Below are 17,279 nucleotides of genomic sequence, written 5' to 3' on the forward strand. Positions count from 1 at the left end.
CTTAATGGTGGTTGCTTCTGACAAAGAGTATATGTGGGGAAATAGAGAAGAAAGTATTCATTTTTTAAATTTAAACATGCATATGCTATTTGAAAATGTTATATTTGTTGTAATACTAGTATTCTAAAATTTAAAAACAAAAATAAAAATATGGTATTCCTTAAGCAGTTGTTAGGTAGTATGATAGGCATTGTGCACAGTGGGGATGGGGAGAAAGATAAAATAAGAAATATAAAAAAAAATCATGTCTACTTTCAGGAGGCCTACAGGTGAGGCAAGGGGAGACAGATGGATTAAACACTACATTTTATTAATCACTTATTCTGCACCAAACACCAATCACTTTTTTCCTTTTCCTTTTTCTAATTTTTTTAAATCACTTTTTCTTAAGAAATCACCCCAATAATTCTGACTGGTAAAAATTATTCCTCTCATTTTATAGGTGAGGGAATCAAAACTCAGAGAGGTTAAATGACCTTCCCAAATCACTCTTGTAGTAAGCGGCAATCTTGGGAATCAAGCCAAACACTTCCTTATTTTCCCACAGAGAAACATTGTGGTGTGTTCTCAGGCATCTTGAGTAGACAAGCATTACCCAGGCTACTATTTGTTTCTGGCTACTTTCCCCATGGCAGCTTCGGTCCTAAGAGCTCCTAGGAGGGAAAGGTGAGGAAGGCAAGGACTTTAGAGGGTCATTTCCTTCCAGAAGCCAAACCAGGCTGCAAGGAGGCAACATCTCAAACTGTGGCTGTGATCAGACAAATCCATCTTCTCCGTGGGAGAAGCACCTGTTCCCTGGCTCTCAATGAGAGATGCAAATTGTCCTGTGATTTAGACCTGTCTGGCTTAGTCACAACTGTGCCTGACTCCTTCTGGGACAGTCACTTCCAGCCCTCTTTCCCAAGCTAATGAGAATGTGACAAAGCTTTGTCCAGTGTTTAGAGTGCAATTCCTCACAGCCTTCCAGGCAGCTCAGACTCAGAAGGTATCTCACAGCCTGAGTGCAGCCAGACCAGTGGTTCTCAGTCCCAACTACATGTTAGAATCACCAGGGGAGCATTTTATAAAGCTCAATGGCCATGGTAAAATTGATGACTTTGTATCTTTGGGAGTGGAAGCCAGGTAGCACTATTTTATTTTTAAAGCTCTCTAGGTGGTTCCAATATGCCACCAACATTAAGAACAACTTGTTTAGTCCAGTACTTTGCAAAGTTCAATGTCCATAGGAATCACCTGGGGATTAACAGATTCTGATTAACAGATTCTGTTAATAGATTCTAGTTCAGTGGATCTGGGCTAGGGCCTACATTCTACATTTCTAAAAAGCTCCTTGATGATGCTAGTGCTATTGGTCCTTTACAAAGCATGGGCTTAGAAAAACACAGTCCTGGCTTTCTTAGTTTCATTATTCTTTAAAGTATAGGATAAGGAAACTGCCTGTATGGTGTAGGACTGGTGAGACAATTGGCAGACTTTTTGGAAATCACCCATCTGTTCACCATCCACCACCATCTACCATCCATCCATCTACTCAATAGATACCGTTCTAAGAACTAGGGCTTCAGAAATCATTAAGACAATGACTTCCAAGAAATCACAGTGTAGCAGGGGAAGCAGACGCAGAGATAAAAACTAACCATAGTATATAGTGTTGCCACTTATTGAGTACTTTCTGTGTTCCAGATGCTGTACAAACCCATTTTATTGGTTACTTATTTAATACTTAGACAAAATTTCCTTGAGTTAGGCATTATTAATGTTGTCAATCTATAGAGGAGGCATGAAGCCCATGGGTCCTGCCCAGATCACCCAGCTGTTCCTCTCCTTTGAATCCACAATAGAGGACAGTATAATGGAAAAGGGTCCTGGGAATCTTCAGATGATGCAGATAATTCCTCACTCAGTGGAAAGAGAGATGGCAGGGTGCTTGCCAACCCCTCCATGTCTATGCTCCTGCCTTGATGGGCCTGGAGGGAGCTTACCCTGCCTTGAAATTGATTTGCATTCTGTGTGGGAGGCCTTTGGAGCAAGGAGCCCAGGCCCTGTCAGTGCTGATGGAACTGGGTTTCCACTCATTCCTTTAAAAATGATGTGGGAGGTGCCACATATGACAGGTTGTCTTTCAGGTACTGAATTGGTTTGGGTGGGATCTTAGCCCTAGAACACACATTCCCTGTCCCCTTCAGCCTTCCAGCATCTTGTCAGTTCTAGAAAAATTCTCAGGCAGATGGAATACAGAAGGATAGAGTGTCTAATCACTCCATTCAACATGGGACCCTCACATTAAGATAATTATGGACAAATGGGAGAGGGCTCTGAGGACAGTTCTGAGGGTAGGGAAGAGTTGGATGTTGTGTAAGTTTGTGTAGCTTATGTACTGCACAAGAGCCCACAAGAGGCTGAAATTCAGCCCCACTCTATGCCCTAAGCCCTATGCCTTAATGCAGGGTTACAGCTGCCACAGGAAGAGAAGCCTTGCTCTAGTCACAAAGGCACCATCATATTGCTAACCTGTGTACCCACAAGACTGTGTTTGCCCAGAGCGGGCCCTACATACCAGTGAAAGCCCTGAATGAAGGGCTGAGAAGTAAGGCTGGGGGAACTGAGGATGACCAGCCTGGAGGAGAAATGAAACAAAGGCTCATGGCTTCAAATAACCACATTAGTATCTACCTGGAGAACAACAACAACAACAATAATAATAATAGCTAATATTTCCATACTATTTACTAGTTATCAGAAATTGTACCAAGTACTCTATATGACTTCTCTGTGTATTATAAACAAAAACTATAAGAGTTGGACAGTATTTTCATCCCCAATTTGCAGATAAGGAAACTGAGGCTTGGAAGGTTCAAAGGAAGAAGCAGGGACCTGGCCCTCAGACATTCTAATGGGACCTTGACTCCTCTGGTTGGGTTTGATTAGTTTTGTAGAAATCATTCACACCTCTCTCTCAAGAGCAAAAATAATGAGTTGCTTTTAATTTCCCCAACCTCTAAGGATCCTTTTATAAATAATCACTCAGGAAGGATTTGGAAATCCTGCTGATCATCTGAAGACTGCCACAGAGCCCCATCCGCTTATAAAAATGGAAATTGCCTGCACTGTAAATGGTTTCACTTATGATCAATATTTAGATTTTCCTTTTTAGGACTTTAAAATAAACATTGACTTAGGCAAAATGTCACTTTTTTTTCCCCTGGACAGTTAGTCTCGATACCTACCCAAGGGGCTTTCCTTCCGGCTGAGCTATGTTTGCCTTCCATGTGTTTAGTGAGGGCTGTATACAGTAACAGAAGGGGTTCAGGGCCGCCAAGATGGTACCACCTAGGAATCTGTTCTACCTACTGAACAGGGTAAGGAGGGTCACAGTGAGTGTTAGAGCAAGGTTCTTAGGTTGCTTTTGTTGTTGAAGTTAAAATATTCAAAAAGGATTGGGAAAAGAATCCAAAATCAGAGTTATATCAGAGAATCATACAAATCAGAGAATATACAACTAGGAAAAATATTTGGAATGTCTGAGCCAAATTTCTAAACTTTGGGAAAGGTCCTTCTGGGGGAAAGGAGACAATTGACATGGACACAGAAACTGGGAGTCAGGTATTTTTTAAAAAGTACAATAACTAAGCTTTTACCTGCTGTGTACCAGTTGCCTTATAGTTATTCAGTCTTCAAAATAACTATAGGTTTATTATTCCCATTTTACAGATGGAGATACAAACTAAAAGCTAAAGATGTGTGATTGGACCAAAGTTAAGTAGATGCTAGGTGGTGGAATCAGGGTTTAAAACCCAGTATCTTTCTCCAAATATATACAATTGGCCAATATGCACAAGAAAAAAAAAAAAAAGCTCAACATCATTAGCCATCAAGGAAATGCAAATCAAAATGGCAATGATATCATTTTCACAGCTATGAGGATGGCTCTAATTAGTGAGACAGATATCAACAAGTGTTGGGGACAATGTGGAGAAACTGGAACTCTCATACACTGCTGGTAGGAATGTGAATGGTCCAGAACTTTGGAAAACAGTCTCACAGTTCTTCAAAAGGCCAAACAGAGTTACCAAATGATCCAGCAATTCCATTCCTTAGTTTACACTCTAGAGAACTGTAAGCATATGTCTACACAAAAATGTGCACATGGACCCCCATAGCATCATTCCTAATAGTGAAAAAGTAGAAACAGCCTAAATGTCCATTAATTGGTAAATGAATAAACAAAATAGGGTGTATCTAAACAGTGAAATATGAGTCAGCAACAAGAATGAATGAGGGCTGACACCTGCTACAGCATGGATGACCCTTGAAAACATGCTATGAATAAGAAGCCAGGCACCAAAGACCATGTATTGATTCCAATTATATGAAATGTGTAGAATAGACAAATCTCACAAGGACAGAAAGTAGGCAGGATTATGGCTAAAGGATATGGGGTTTCTTTCAGGAAATGTTCTAAAACTGGTCATGATTATATAGCTCTGCACATATGTTAAAAACCATTGAATTGCATACTTTTAGTGATCTGTACAGTATATAAATTATATGCCAATAAGATGTTAAAACCAAACAGCATCCTGACCCCAAGTTCACTGCTGACCATTGTGCCCTACAGTCAGGCAGAACCGGGTCCCAGCTTGTCCACCCAACTAGCTTGTTCCAGTGTCCTCAGACAAGAACCTCCTGTGAGCCTCAGGGGCCAGCTCTGTGACATGGGGATCAGAGAGTAAATGCAACGAAATGAGGCAGTGCATAGAGAGCATTTAGCATAGCATCCATGTGCTGCATGTGCTCCCTATATTTTGGCTGTGATCAACATCTGTCTAAGATTAAAAGAGAAAAAAAAGGAAAAACTAGCAAGAATTATTCCACAGCAAAGAGAGGACAAAAGTGAACATTTTAGTGGATTTTTTCCTTCTTCCTAACGCAGCAGAGTTTCTTTTTATCTGTCCCATTCCATCAATATCAAAGAAACAGCCACTCTAGAGGGAGAGAGATCTGAGGTTTCTTTCAAACATGGAATTTCTCCAATACCAGGAGCCACCAGATGGATCTCCAGGGGAGAAGAGAGCCTCTGAAGGCCCTGAGGTTCTGAACCCTCCAGCAGACCTCCCTTGCTCCTCCAGCATAGGGAGCACTGAACTTACATCGACTCCAGCAGCTGCATGTATTGCTCATCTCCTCGGCCCCCTTCCACCTCATGGTCCAGCTTGAGGATGATTTCGTTTTCAAACTGAAGAAATACACGATGGAAATCAAGAATAACAATGTTAGAAGGCTGAATGTTGAAATTAGTCAATTTGTTATATTAACCAAAACTTTAGGGACCGGCTATCATTTCCCAGGGTCACTGCCAGGAAGGGGGAGCACACACGGGACACGATACTATGCTTGTCTTTGGAGAATTGCCAGAGTACAGGGAAGAAAAGTAGTTGGTAAGCACTAGAAAGAGAAGGAGGAAGGGAGGAGAAGGAGAGAGTGAATGAGTTAAGGGAAAGGTCACATTGAGTGGAGGGCACAGTGTGTGCAAAGACATGGAGGTATGTGAGAGAATGGCATGTTGTCATAGACAACTACCACTTCTGCCTCTCTGGCATTCCTTTCTCCATACTTTTGGCTGCTGGAGATGGCCATAATGAAAAAGCCTGCCTGGGAATGACACCAATATGGAGGAAAGCAGAAAGGAGGAGATGGAGAAAGACTGAGCCCCCTTAGCCCATCCATACTTGAAACTCTCCTATTTATATGAGCTGATGCCTCAGAAAGTAAAGACTGGAGACACCTGTAATGGTCAGAGATCAGACTAGGTAAGTGACCTGAAGGTGAGCACGTACCCACAGTCCCACTAAATCTTGTTAGGGCGAAGACAGGGACTTTCTATCTCCTTACTTTTACAATCAAGAGGCATCTCACCCACTTCAGTTCATGGTTTATTCAATATTTTGAAGGGCCATACTGGATCCCTTTTCATGGCTAAAATGCTAAAACAGTTTATATTGCTCTAATAACATGCCTTGATAAGTCCATTCACATCATGCAATGCATTTCTCCTTATTTACCATTAAATAAGAAACTAGCCCCTGGAGAAGGGAAGGAGGCCCTTAGCAAAGGTCATCAAGGCCAAAGCAGTCTTTGGGTGGGTACTCCTGGTTCCTCACCCAACTTCTCTACCCTCAGTCCTTAAAATATCTCCATGAAGCCTGGAGATCATATCTAGAGGATCACTTTTTTTTAAGAGCTAAAGAGAGACCATACATAAGCAGGAGGGGGAAGGGGAGAGAAAGGGAGAAAGGGAGAGAGATATATATAGAGAGAATATCAAGCAGCCTCCACACTCAGAATGGAGCCTGATGTGGGGCTTGATCTCATGACTCTAAGACCATGAAGAGCAAAAAGCAAGAGTTGGATGCTTAACTGACTGAGCCAGGCAGGCACCTCAAAGAGGATTACTTTTAAATGTGAAAATGCATGAAAAACAATTGAATTTAAATTTAAAAAAAAGAAAAGAAAATTTTAAAAAAGAAAATGCATGAAAAGCAGCCAGCCCCAGATTGGCACTACTGAAGTAAGTGTTAGGTATTATTACACATGAAGAAGTAGAGGCTCGGGGACTTTAAGTGGCTTGTCTAATGTCTCAGATGAATGGCAGAGACCTCTTGGCAAGCTCTTTCCAGTGCACAAAGGATCAAGCCCAGTCTGGTTGGTTGGAGTCTTCAGGTGATAAAAGGCAGGGGCTGGATTTACTCTTCCCTCAGCTCACATCTGTGGTGCCATTGTGCCCTCACTTTTGTGTGCTGAGGGCCAAAGGAAAGGACCAGAAGCTTGTGCTGATACAGCACAAATAAGAAGATTGCCTGTGAGTTTCCATAGATGGAGAAGATTTACAGAAGGAGATATACAAAACCTGGAAGATGGGTAAGACTGTGATAGATATGAAAAGGAATGGCATTCTAGGTAGGAGGCATGGAGTGAGCAAAGGGCAGAGATAGCAACGTAGAAATAAATGAGGAGAGCAGTTCATCAGGAGTAGAGTTCAAGAAATCGAGGAAGAATTAGAATGGAATTAGAATTAGAATGGAGACCTAGATGGGGGCCAATCTGATGAGGGTCTGGGCTACTAGTCTGCACATGAATCATGGACTTCATATGACATATTGTAGTAAGCACCTCATATGCATCAGATATCATCTGGAGTCAAGGGTTGGAGCTATCATGATTAGACATGTCTACTGAGCAAGCCTAGGACAGGAAGAAATACAGCTGAAGGACTACAGGTATGGACTTTGACATTAGACTGTCTGGCTTTACATGTCTGCTCCATTCCCTCCACCATCTAGGGAAAGCTAGTAGGTCTTTCTAATCCTGTTTCAGAGTTTATACCAGGGCCAGCAAATATTCTCTATAAAGGGCCAGATTGTAAATATTTTAGGCTTTGCATATTAGATAGTCTTTGCCACAAATACTCAGCTCTGCTACTGTAACACAAAAGCAAACATAGTAATACATAGACAAATCATCATGGCTGTATTCCAATAAAACTTTATTTACAAAAACAGGCAGCAGGACAGAGTTGGTCTATCAATATAATAGTTGTACCAACTGCAAGGGGTAGTTAGAAGGACTGGAGGAGATATTATATATAGTGCACCAGGGGAGAGCATAAACCCACGTATACATCAGGTTTGCTCATCTGTTTATGATTACTGCTAATGTTATTGCTATTACTGCTGAGTGTTACTGGAAAGCAGCTCTGGGGGAGAAGAAAAAAACAGCTCTTTTTTCTTGTCTGACTTGTTCAGTGGTAAATGTTGGCATGATTCCTCCTCATGCGATGAGCTTTCCTTTAGAGCAGAGAAGTGCATGGGGGTAAATAAGCACTTGTCACAGGGTCACAAAAGAGCCTTCAGGGAAGGAAATTACAGGGTGCCAGGAGGCTGTGCAGAGCTGGATGATGACATATCATGCCTGAGCCTTCCAGGGCAGGTCAGACAGTGAGGGTCTCAGTCAGGCACATCCCAGAGCAGACCATGGCCGGTTTTGCTCCCCAGCAGAGGCACCATGCTCAGGAGTGGCTATGGCCATAGTTTTTGGGATCTAAGAGACTTAGTTTGAGTCTTGCTTTGCCTTTTTTCCACACTCTGTGACCCTGGGCAAGTTAATAAGCTTTTGGGGGCTGAATTTTCTCATCTATTGAATGGAGAATTAAAACAGTGCCTGCTTAGAGTGGTGCTGGGAGAAGTTAGTGGGAAAACACGTGAAAGGCTTAGCATGGCACTTGGCACATAATAAGTGCCCAATAATTGTTAGCAATTAGCATCATGACATTGTTGACATTGTCATTGTCAGTAGCACTGCAATCTCACTTAGTCTTTACAAGCGCCAAGGGAGATGGATAGCATCATTCCTATTTTATAAAGAAGGAAACTGAGGCAAAGTGGAATCTTTGTCTTGAGTTTCAAAGGATGGATGGACTTGACCAGAGTTGGCCCAAGGGCCCAGTATTTGTTCTTAAACATACACTATGCCATGCCACTGTGCAGAGCTTCTGGCTTCTCCAACTCAATGCTATTTCCATCCACAGCTACACAACCGTATCACATTGTTGATTCCTCCCACCATCCCTGTAAGGCGAATATTCCTTAAGGAGCATCTGCAGGCTACGTTCATAGAAGTCAATGCTACAGAGGCCCAATATGAATCTTGAGAAGCCCTAGTCAGGGAAAAGGAAGTGAACTCTAGGAGTCCAGCCCTCCTGGGTGGGCCTCCTTCTTCTTGCAGAGTGACTCCTGCAGGTTTCACGTTCCCATCATGCCTTCCCTGCATCTCTCCTGCTGCCTCTCCTAACTGCTTGAGAACATCTTGGCTATTTTCATTATTGACTTGCCTAGAATCCCATGGAAGTGTGACATTTAGGAGACAAGAGGTCTTCTTCAAATGTATGGTGCTGACTTTGACTTTGTATGGGAGGGGCAGAGATTGTGTGAAAGGCCAGGATGGCAGAGAGATAGCATGGATGGAACTGGCACAAGTAAGTCAGCCTGTGGCCTCCTTTGTTAATGAAATGCTGGTTGTCTGGGGGTGGATGTAAACAGACTTGGTGGAGGGGGAAGCTGGAAAAGATAATGTCATGTGAGAGGGGAGTCAGGGCAGCTTCCTAATTTTCTTTGAGTAATCATGTCCCTGTCTGCTCCAGATTATTCCCAGGTGGAGTTCAGGTTTGGGAACCTATTATGGTATTATGATATTCATTTTACAGATAAAGAAACTGGGGCTGAAGGAGGGTAAATAACTTACCCAAATTTATTCAGCTCATAAGCAGCAAGCCTATCTGACTCCAAAGCACATGGTCCACAATATAGTAGGTGTCCAGTATACATTTATTGATTGATTGCTCTTTTCCACATTATGTTCTAAGCCATTTAAATCACCACCTTACTCCATGCCAAGACTCAGTTTCAGTGGGATCTCCTAAATTGATATCTCTGTCCATTAATTTATTCACCAAGCAATTACTGACTTCATGCTGTATTCTAGCTGCTGTTCTAGGTGCTGCTATCAAATCCTATTACCTCTTCCATCTTTGAAAGAGGGGTTTTCCTCTGGAATCTCCTGCCTACTGCAGCTCAGACCCTCTGGCTGATCATTCTACAGACATGTTCTATACGATCTATACCATAGGTAACCACTCTTCTCAGTCTCTGCCCCAGGACTCCCACGCCTTTCCACCAACTTCACCTAGAAACCTTAAAACCCCTCCTTCCACAAAGAATTGGTCAGGAAGACAGCTGGTCTACCCAGCCTCTGGGGAGTCACTTAAGCAATAGTCAGCTACCCTCATTATCCTACATTATGAAAATATTCACTGGAATGTTCTTCCCCATGTCAAGGCCTTTCCTCTGAAATGTGATAGGATGCGGGTCTAAATGCCTCCATTCATCCTGGCATGGTACCTACCACATTTATGACAGGCACTTGATTGGTGCTAGAAGTTCAAGAATGAGAGACTATCTTCAGCCCTAAAAGAGCTCCCAGTCTTGTGATAAAGATAGATCTATGAGTAGATCATCATGCAATATGGAACAAATGATATGCCTGAGTCTCATGCAGGACAAGATGCATTTCACCCGGACCAGGCACAGCCATGCCAGCTACAATGTGGCAACCCAAGGCTCCTGTTGCAGAAACTGCCATGGCCATAGCCCCACCAATGGCATCATGGAGTGTACCAGGGATGGGACACCCAGGTTCAGGCATAGGACAGAAACCCCTGAGATGATCTTAGGTAAAGTGCTACACTCATGTGGGCTGAAGGTTATCAGCCAAATGCATCAGCTATCTAATTTGGGCTAGAGGAGAAGACAGGGAAATCTGGCAATGAGGTTGCAGAAGAAACTCAGTGCAGAAAGAGAGATTGCCCACAGAGCCTCCTTTTCCCCACACCCACACTGCTTAAGTCCATCAGGGTCTAACCCCTTCCTGTCTTAGTTTCAGCCTCTTCACATCCTGCTTGAGCAAATCTATCTTTTGCATGCATATGAACCACTGACTGCCTCAGGAAGCACACAGGGCTGCCTCAAAACATGAAGCTTCAGCTGAAGTATGAGTAGAATCTCTTCAGGTGAAGAAATCAAAGGAAGAGCCTGGGCAAAGGCAGGGCATCAAGAGAACTGCAAGATATTGGGTACCAGGCCAGGGGGCTTGACTGGGAACAAGTGTCCTGCTAACTTTTACTCTTGTTTTGCTATTTACTTTAAGAAACTCAAATTTTAGGAAGGGAAGACTGTCATCTTAGGCACCTGATTCTTGATAATTTTAGCATTATTCCCTAATGCTAGTTTGCACACAATTCCTCCTGGATTTCAAACTCAGTTCTGGGGTTCGCTCTGGATGTGGCCATCAGAACTTCTTGGGGTTTATGAAGGACTGGCTTCCTCCTTTCCTGGGGACATCTTCCAGGGCTGCTTACTCTGAATCAAGGAGACATGCCTGGATCTGCTTATTCCACAGCTGAGCTCCCACCAAGCACACCAGCTGGTTTTTTGATGGGAAGCTGCCCACTAGTCAGCTTGATTGTCCTATCTCTTTTGATAAGGGAGAAATTAAGAGAAGCAATTGGGCATCATTATTATGATGGACACAGCTTGGAGCAAAGAGTCCAAGGATGACCCCCATTCATGGAAAACAGGTAGGTGGATGTCATGGGGATGCCACAGTAAGGAAATTCTTTAAGGCAAAAAAAAAAAAATCACACTCAGGCAAGCCTCAGAAAGCCACTAAACACATGAGGCCACCAAACACAACTATAAGGTCATAGTCCAGAAATGAAGGTCTTGCTTATTTTTTTAAATATAGCATACTATCAGGTACTTGTAGTGTTCACTTTGCACACCTGCTCCCAAGACATTTTCTGAGCCAGCTGGTGCATACCTCTGGAGGGAATGCTGACCTGAGGGTAAGTATGATGCCCTTCATCTCACATTGTGTGCTATCTACATGTTCCCAAGCTTCACACACTTCACTTCCCCTTAAAAGGTAGCAGATTGCAAACTGCCTTTAAATACCCACTCCAGGGTTTCACTCTCCTTGATCCCAACTGGTTATATATGGTATCTTCCTCTATCTGACCTCCTCGACCTGATTTCTTTTCAGGCTTTTTGCCGAGGGGACAGCTGGTCACTTGCCTTTATGAAACTAGACAGCTCCTGCTAATTAATCCCTAGGCAGGAGAGTACCCTCTTACACTGGTATCATCAAAGCAAACTACAGATCTCCCTTAGCTTATAATGGGATTCTATCCTGATAAATACACTGTAAGTTGAAAATACAGTTAAGTTGAAAACATTTATTTATTTTTTAATAATAAATTTATTTTTTATTGGTGTTCAGTTTGCCATCATACAGAATAACACCCAGTGCTCATCCCATCAAGTGCCCCCCTCAGTGCCCGTCACCCATTCACCCCCACCCCCACCCTCTTCCCTTCCACCACCCCTAGTTCATTTCCCAGAGTTAGGAGTCTTCATGTTCTGCCTCCCTTTCTGATATTTCCTACCCCTTTCTTCTCCCTTCCCTTCTATTCCCTTTCACTATTATTTATATTCCCCAAATGAATGAGACCATACAATGTTTGTCCTCCTCTGATTGACTTATTTCACTCAGCATAATACCACATTTAATATCCCTAACCTTTTGAACATCATAGCTTAGCCAGCTTACCTTAAATGTGTTTAGGACACTTATATTGCCTTGGTTGGGTAAAATCATCTAAGGCAAAAACCTATTTTATAATAAAATGTTGATTAGATCATGTAATTTACTAAATATTATACTGAAACTGAGAGTATGGGCATAGAATGGCTCTAATTATATCAATTGTTTACCCTCATGATCATGTGGCTGACTGGGAGCTGTGGCTGACTGCTGCTGAGAATCACAATAGAGAATCTACTGCATATTGCCAGCCTAGGAAAAGATCAAAATTCAAAATTTGAAGGAAGTTTTCTACTGAATGTATATTACTTCACACCATTGTAGAGTCAAAATATTGTAAATTGAACCATTATAAGTCACCTGTAGTGTCTTTTCCCCTTAGAACAATGTTTTCTAAAGTGATTGGCAGAATGACACATCCGATTGATAATTTTTGCACAAATAAGTTTGAGAAATTGAGCGAGTCTGTTTAGAGTGGAATGCCTCAGTGCTTTGACTATGTTAATGTGTACTGGAAATCTCCAAGAGGGGTTACCATATGCAGTGGTTTCCAAAGGTATTTATTGAAACTCTCTTTCTGTTTTGGATTAATGCTTCGTGGAACATGTTTTGAGAAACCATTGCTGGGGAGGATGCCACTCATTCTTTCACTCAGCCAACATTTACTGTGACACGACCAGGAACTGGATAATGCAGTGGGCACAACATGGTTTGGGGACTGTAATGACTTTATGTTGCAGTCTCTGCCCCACCTCTTTGTTGACATGTGACTTTGGGCAAGTGACTTCACTTCTCTAGGCGTCGGTATTTTTATCTTCAAAGTGTGTATGATAGTGCTACCTAACTTAAAGGGTTGCAATAAACAAGACCACATGAACTAATATAGGGAAAGTACTTATACTCGACACATAGTAAGTGTTCATGGCAGCCATTTCTGTCGTCATCATCATCATCATCATCAGTTTTAGTTTTATTAGATAAGAATGAGGAAGATGCAGAGAAAACTCAGAAATGAGTATAATGCAAAGCATTATATAATTATCATGCCTCAGAGAGATAAAGTGTCATAGGAATCGAAGGAAAAGGTCTTCTAATGGACATAGTACTGCAATGGATTTTGCAGGATCAGTAGGAGTTGAAGTGTTGGCAGGCAGGACTGTGAAGAGGGCAGGGTAGTAGCAGGAAGGAGAAATGCATGGAGGAGGCAACCCAATTCAGGTGAGCTGTGGGAGTAGCTGGAGAACAGGTGAGGTGGGAAAAGAGGTAGGGACAATGGTCGGAAAGGCTGACCAAAGGCCAGAGCAAGGAAGGCCCTGAATGTGGGCGGAAGAGTTTGGATGTTACTGGGTGAGGATAAGAGAACCAATAAGCAAGAGAGGGGTAAGATCTATAAGGATTTTAAGGAAAGGCAGTTTGGAATCTGCTGCCTTTTAAGTACTTATTTTAAGGGAAATTGTTTGGTGGCAGGAGATGGTCTAGAACGAGAGGCAGAAATGCTGGCGGAGGAGAAAGCAGGGTAAAACCAGGTGAGAAGGTGTGGTGGAGAGGACAGGGGATCACGATCTAAGGGAACTGCTGAGGAAGACTTAAACATCAGCCTTCCTGAACTGGGCAAAACTACTGACCACTGACAGGAATCTATTGTGTGAACAGGTGCTTATTGCACTGTTAGAAGCATCTACAGTGACTGGGCCCAGAAAGTGGTCCTCATTATTCAAGCTTGACAGGACTTTTCAGTGAAAATACTTGGCCAGAGACACTTGCATTTCACACAAGTTGCTCACTCCCTCCATGCTAGGGAAAGCCCCCTACTGCCATGGCAGCTCCACAGGTCTCTCCTGGGCAACAAACCTCTGATGCCATACACTGTCAGTTTTGACTCATGGCTGAGTATGACCCCTGGGAGGATCAGCTCTTTCTAGACAATACAGATCTCCCAAATTGTCCCACAGGAGAAAGTGCTGGATAGGGGCAGGCGCAAGATGGGGGCAGGCAGGAGGGCTGTGCTCTTTGGACACGCCTTGAGGGAACCTTAAGTAGGGAAGTAGGGTACTTGTACTGTTGCGAAGGGGACCACGCTGATACACAGCAAGAAAGTGCATTTTAATCTTGGCTTTGGGCAGGAAAGCATGATAAAGTAGTGACCAAATCTGATCTGCCAGGGCACATGAATAATGTCCCTATCCTACTGTCAAGGCCCTGAATGAAGCCCAGGCAGATGGAACGAGGATATCATTATGAGGAAATGGGCTGGGGATTAGGGAGGATGGCATACCTTTTTGAAATCCCCACTCCTTTGATATTCACACAGCATCATGTCGAAGAAGATTGGTATGGTGGCTTTCCGGAGCTCAGCCTCAGGGATAAGTGTCATCTCTAATATAGGTCCCACCATGCCTGGGATGAAGCAGATTTTGTTCTGGCCTGTAAGAGAAGAGGGACATAGACACATAAGACAGTTTTCGTGATGCACAGATCCTCTTCAGACCAAGCCTGGGGAAAGAAAAAAAGGGAGGCAGAACAGTAGAAACAATAGTTAACACTTAGATAGTTGTTTACGGGAGCCAGGCACCATTTTGAACACTTTACATACATTAACTCCTGTAAGAGGAGCATGCATCATCCAGAATGAGCTGTTATTAAGGATAATAACATGAGTGTGTTTAAAGCACATCACTGTTTACAAGGATTTTCACCTGCACCATCTCCTCAGTAAATGGAGCCCCAGTAGAATATGTTAGTGATAGCCAATCACAGGGATATTTGAAATTATGCCTGTCCGTGTCACAAACCGTGTTTCTGAGACTGGAGAACATGCTTTTAGCAACTGTTTCATGCAACAAGAAAAGCAAAATCTGCTGCTAAGAATCTGCTATAACAGTAGGGTCAGTGGAATAATGAGGCATTCTCATGACCCTCCCCTTGAGGAAAAGTATGGCCAATGGAATAATGAGTGGAATGGTGAGGCATTCCCATGAACCTCCCTGGCTCTTGGCATTCTAGCTAAGCTGGACTGCTTCCTGTGTCACAAACTCACTTTGTGTCCTCCACTGCCAGGCCTATGCACACACTGCTCCTTTGTTGATACTTTTTTTTTTCCTGTCTGTGCCCCAATACTCCCATGATCACCTGGATTCTCCTGGATGGGTCCTAGGGGATATGTTAAGAACATCCCCCAGCACATGACCTCCATCCCCAGAGATACCAGAAGCCCTGCACTGGTTTCTTGTGTTGTGCCTTCTCACCCAACTTTGCAATGATGGCTTTATTTGTGGAATAATATGATAAATGTCTGCCTCCCCTATTTCATGAGAATCTGAGACAACAATATCTGTTCTCCCTTTGTATCTGTGGCACTGAGTATAAGACATTTAGATGTTCAATAAATGTCTGTTGAATGAAGAAACAAGTTTGTCTGGCTCCTACACTCACTAGCTATATGACTTGGATATGCACCTTATAAAAATGCAATAGCAATACCCACATGTTGAGAAGATCATGTGAAAATACACCTGCATGTACTTCCACAGCACAGAGCCTGGAAGAATCAGCAGCACCCAGGGGCATGAGTAGTGTGGTCCAGTGGTTAAGGGCATTGATCCTGGAGCTAGATGGCCTGAATTTGTAAACTGACTTCATCAACAAGCTATGTGATGTTGGACAAGTTGATCTTACCACTTGGGGCCTCAGTGTCCTCATCTGCAACATGAAAGAATAATAGTATTTACTTGATAGGGTCATTGTGGAGAATAAATGGATTATTACTTACAAAGCACTCAGGATGGTGCTTGGCACATGGCGTTAGCTATTACTGTTCTGATGTTTTACCGGAATGAACCATTAAGGGCAGCCTTGTTGAGCAGAGCTAAGCAGACCCTTGAGAATACACATAGGAGATGTCACAGAGAAGAGGCATGAAGAGGGGGCACTTAGGAGTTGTAGGGACTTCCTGGGGAACAAGGGCAAGCATATCCACACAACCTTAACATTTAAGCTGGTGCCCAGCTGTTCCATCAGCAGCTGCCTCTTTCTTCTGAGTCTCAGAGCCCAAGAAGCCCATCAGGGGATTTTCCATCATCAGGGCAAACACTAGAGGTCTTAACCTGGAGCAGAAAGTTCCTGGGGGTGCAGAAACTCAGGTGGCATGGCATACAGGCTGGTACTGTTGCTTTCAATTAAAGCTCAGAAAAGGAGCCAAAAGGGAAAGCAGCAAGAAAATGAATTTTCATTCAGCCTAAATGAGCCTTAATGTTCAAGTATTTCCCCAGAATTCAGATAAAAAAGGCATCATCCTTGGACTATCCTCAGTTAGTGAGAATGAAGTGGTGAAGTCAGGCAGAGAGTTGAGTAAAATATAAAGACACTTTTCCAGGATATCCGCTTCATTATATGTTGCATTTGGATTACACTTGAGTTTCAAGTCTTCACTTTGGCCCAAATAGGAAAGAAAAAAAATTGTACTTTCTAGCAGGTTTATAGTAATTGCTAATCTAGGTTTTTGATTTCGTCCTTCAAGATCCTTTAAACCCACAGTGGGGTTTTAAAATTCAAAGTCAAGTGCAATAATAAGTAGAAAGTAAATGGAAACTGCCAGATAAGCCACCACGGGATGGGGAAATTGCTTATGCAACAAAGGCCTTTAGAATACTGGAGGGCATTGGGTATGATAAGGATATATTTAAAGGTTTAAAATAAAGAGCGGACATGCTGTAGACCAGGGATTTCTTAGGATACTTTTGACCTGCATTCTTTGCAGTCAGTTGAAGAGATGTTTGGAAGGATAGGGAAAATGGAGAGAGATGCTGATCTCTAAATACAGTGTGAGCTGAATGCCCTTTATAGTGCTCCATGAAGAAATTGTGTTCATTTACATCAAAAATGGAATTTCAGCTCCTTGGATTTTGTGTTCAAATAATCTGAATGTGCATGTATGTGTGTCTTTGTATACATAGACACGTGTGCATGCACACAGAGAGAACATATTTGTAGCTAATTGAATGCAAACGTATTTGGGGGAAAAATCCTCATTCAAGAGACACACCTGCTGCTGTATTCAAAAAAAAAGG

General features: G+C 42.8%; 1 protein-coding gene across 1 annotated transcript in view; it reads right to left on the reverse strand.

Annotated features, from left to right (window-relative positions):
* The window catches only part of DOCK2 (dedicator of cytokinesis 2), a 397,956-nt gene that overhangs the window by 41,070 nt on the left and 339,607 nt on the right, over positions 1–17,279 (reverse strand). Inside the window, exons 33-34 of the mRNA XM_077895573.1 lie at positions 14,489–14,637; positions 5,151–5,236 (exon numbers count right to left, since the gene is read on the reverse strand). Of these exons, the coding sequence (XP_077751699.1) occupies positions 5,151–5,236; positions 14,489–14,637 (235 nt within the window). The remainder of the gene's footprint in view (positions 1–5,150; positions 5,237–14,488; positions 14,638–17,279) is intronic.

The sequence above is a fragment of the Canis aureus genome, chromosome 4 (genome assembly GCF_053574225.1).
Source record: "Canis aureus isolate CA01 chromosome 4, VMU_Caureus_v.1.0, whole genome shotgun sequence".
Taxonomy (NCBI): Eukaryota; Metazoa; Chordata; class Mammalia; order Carnivora; family Canidae; genus Canis; species Canis aureus.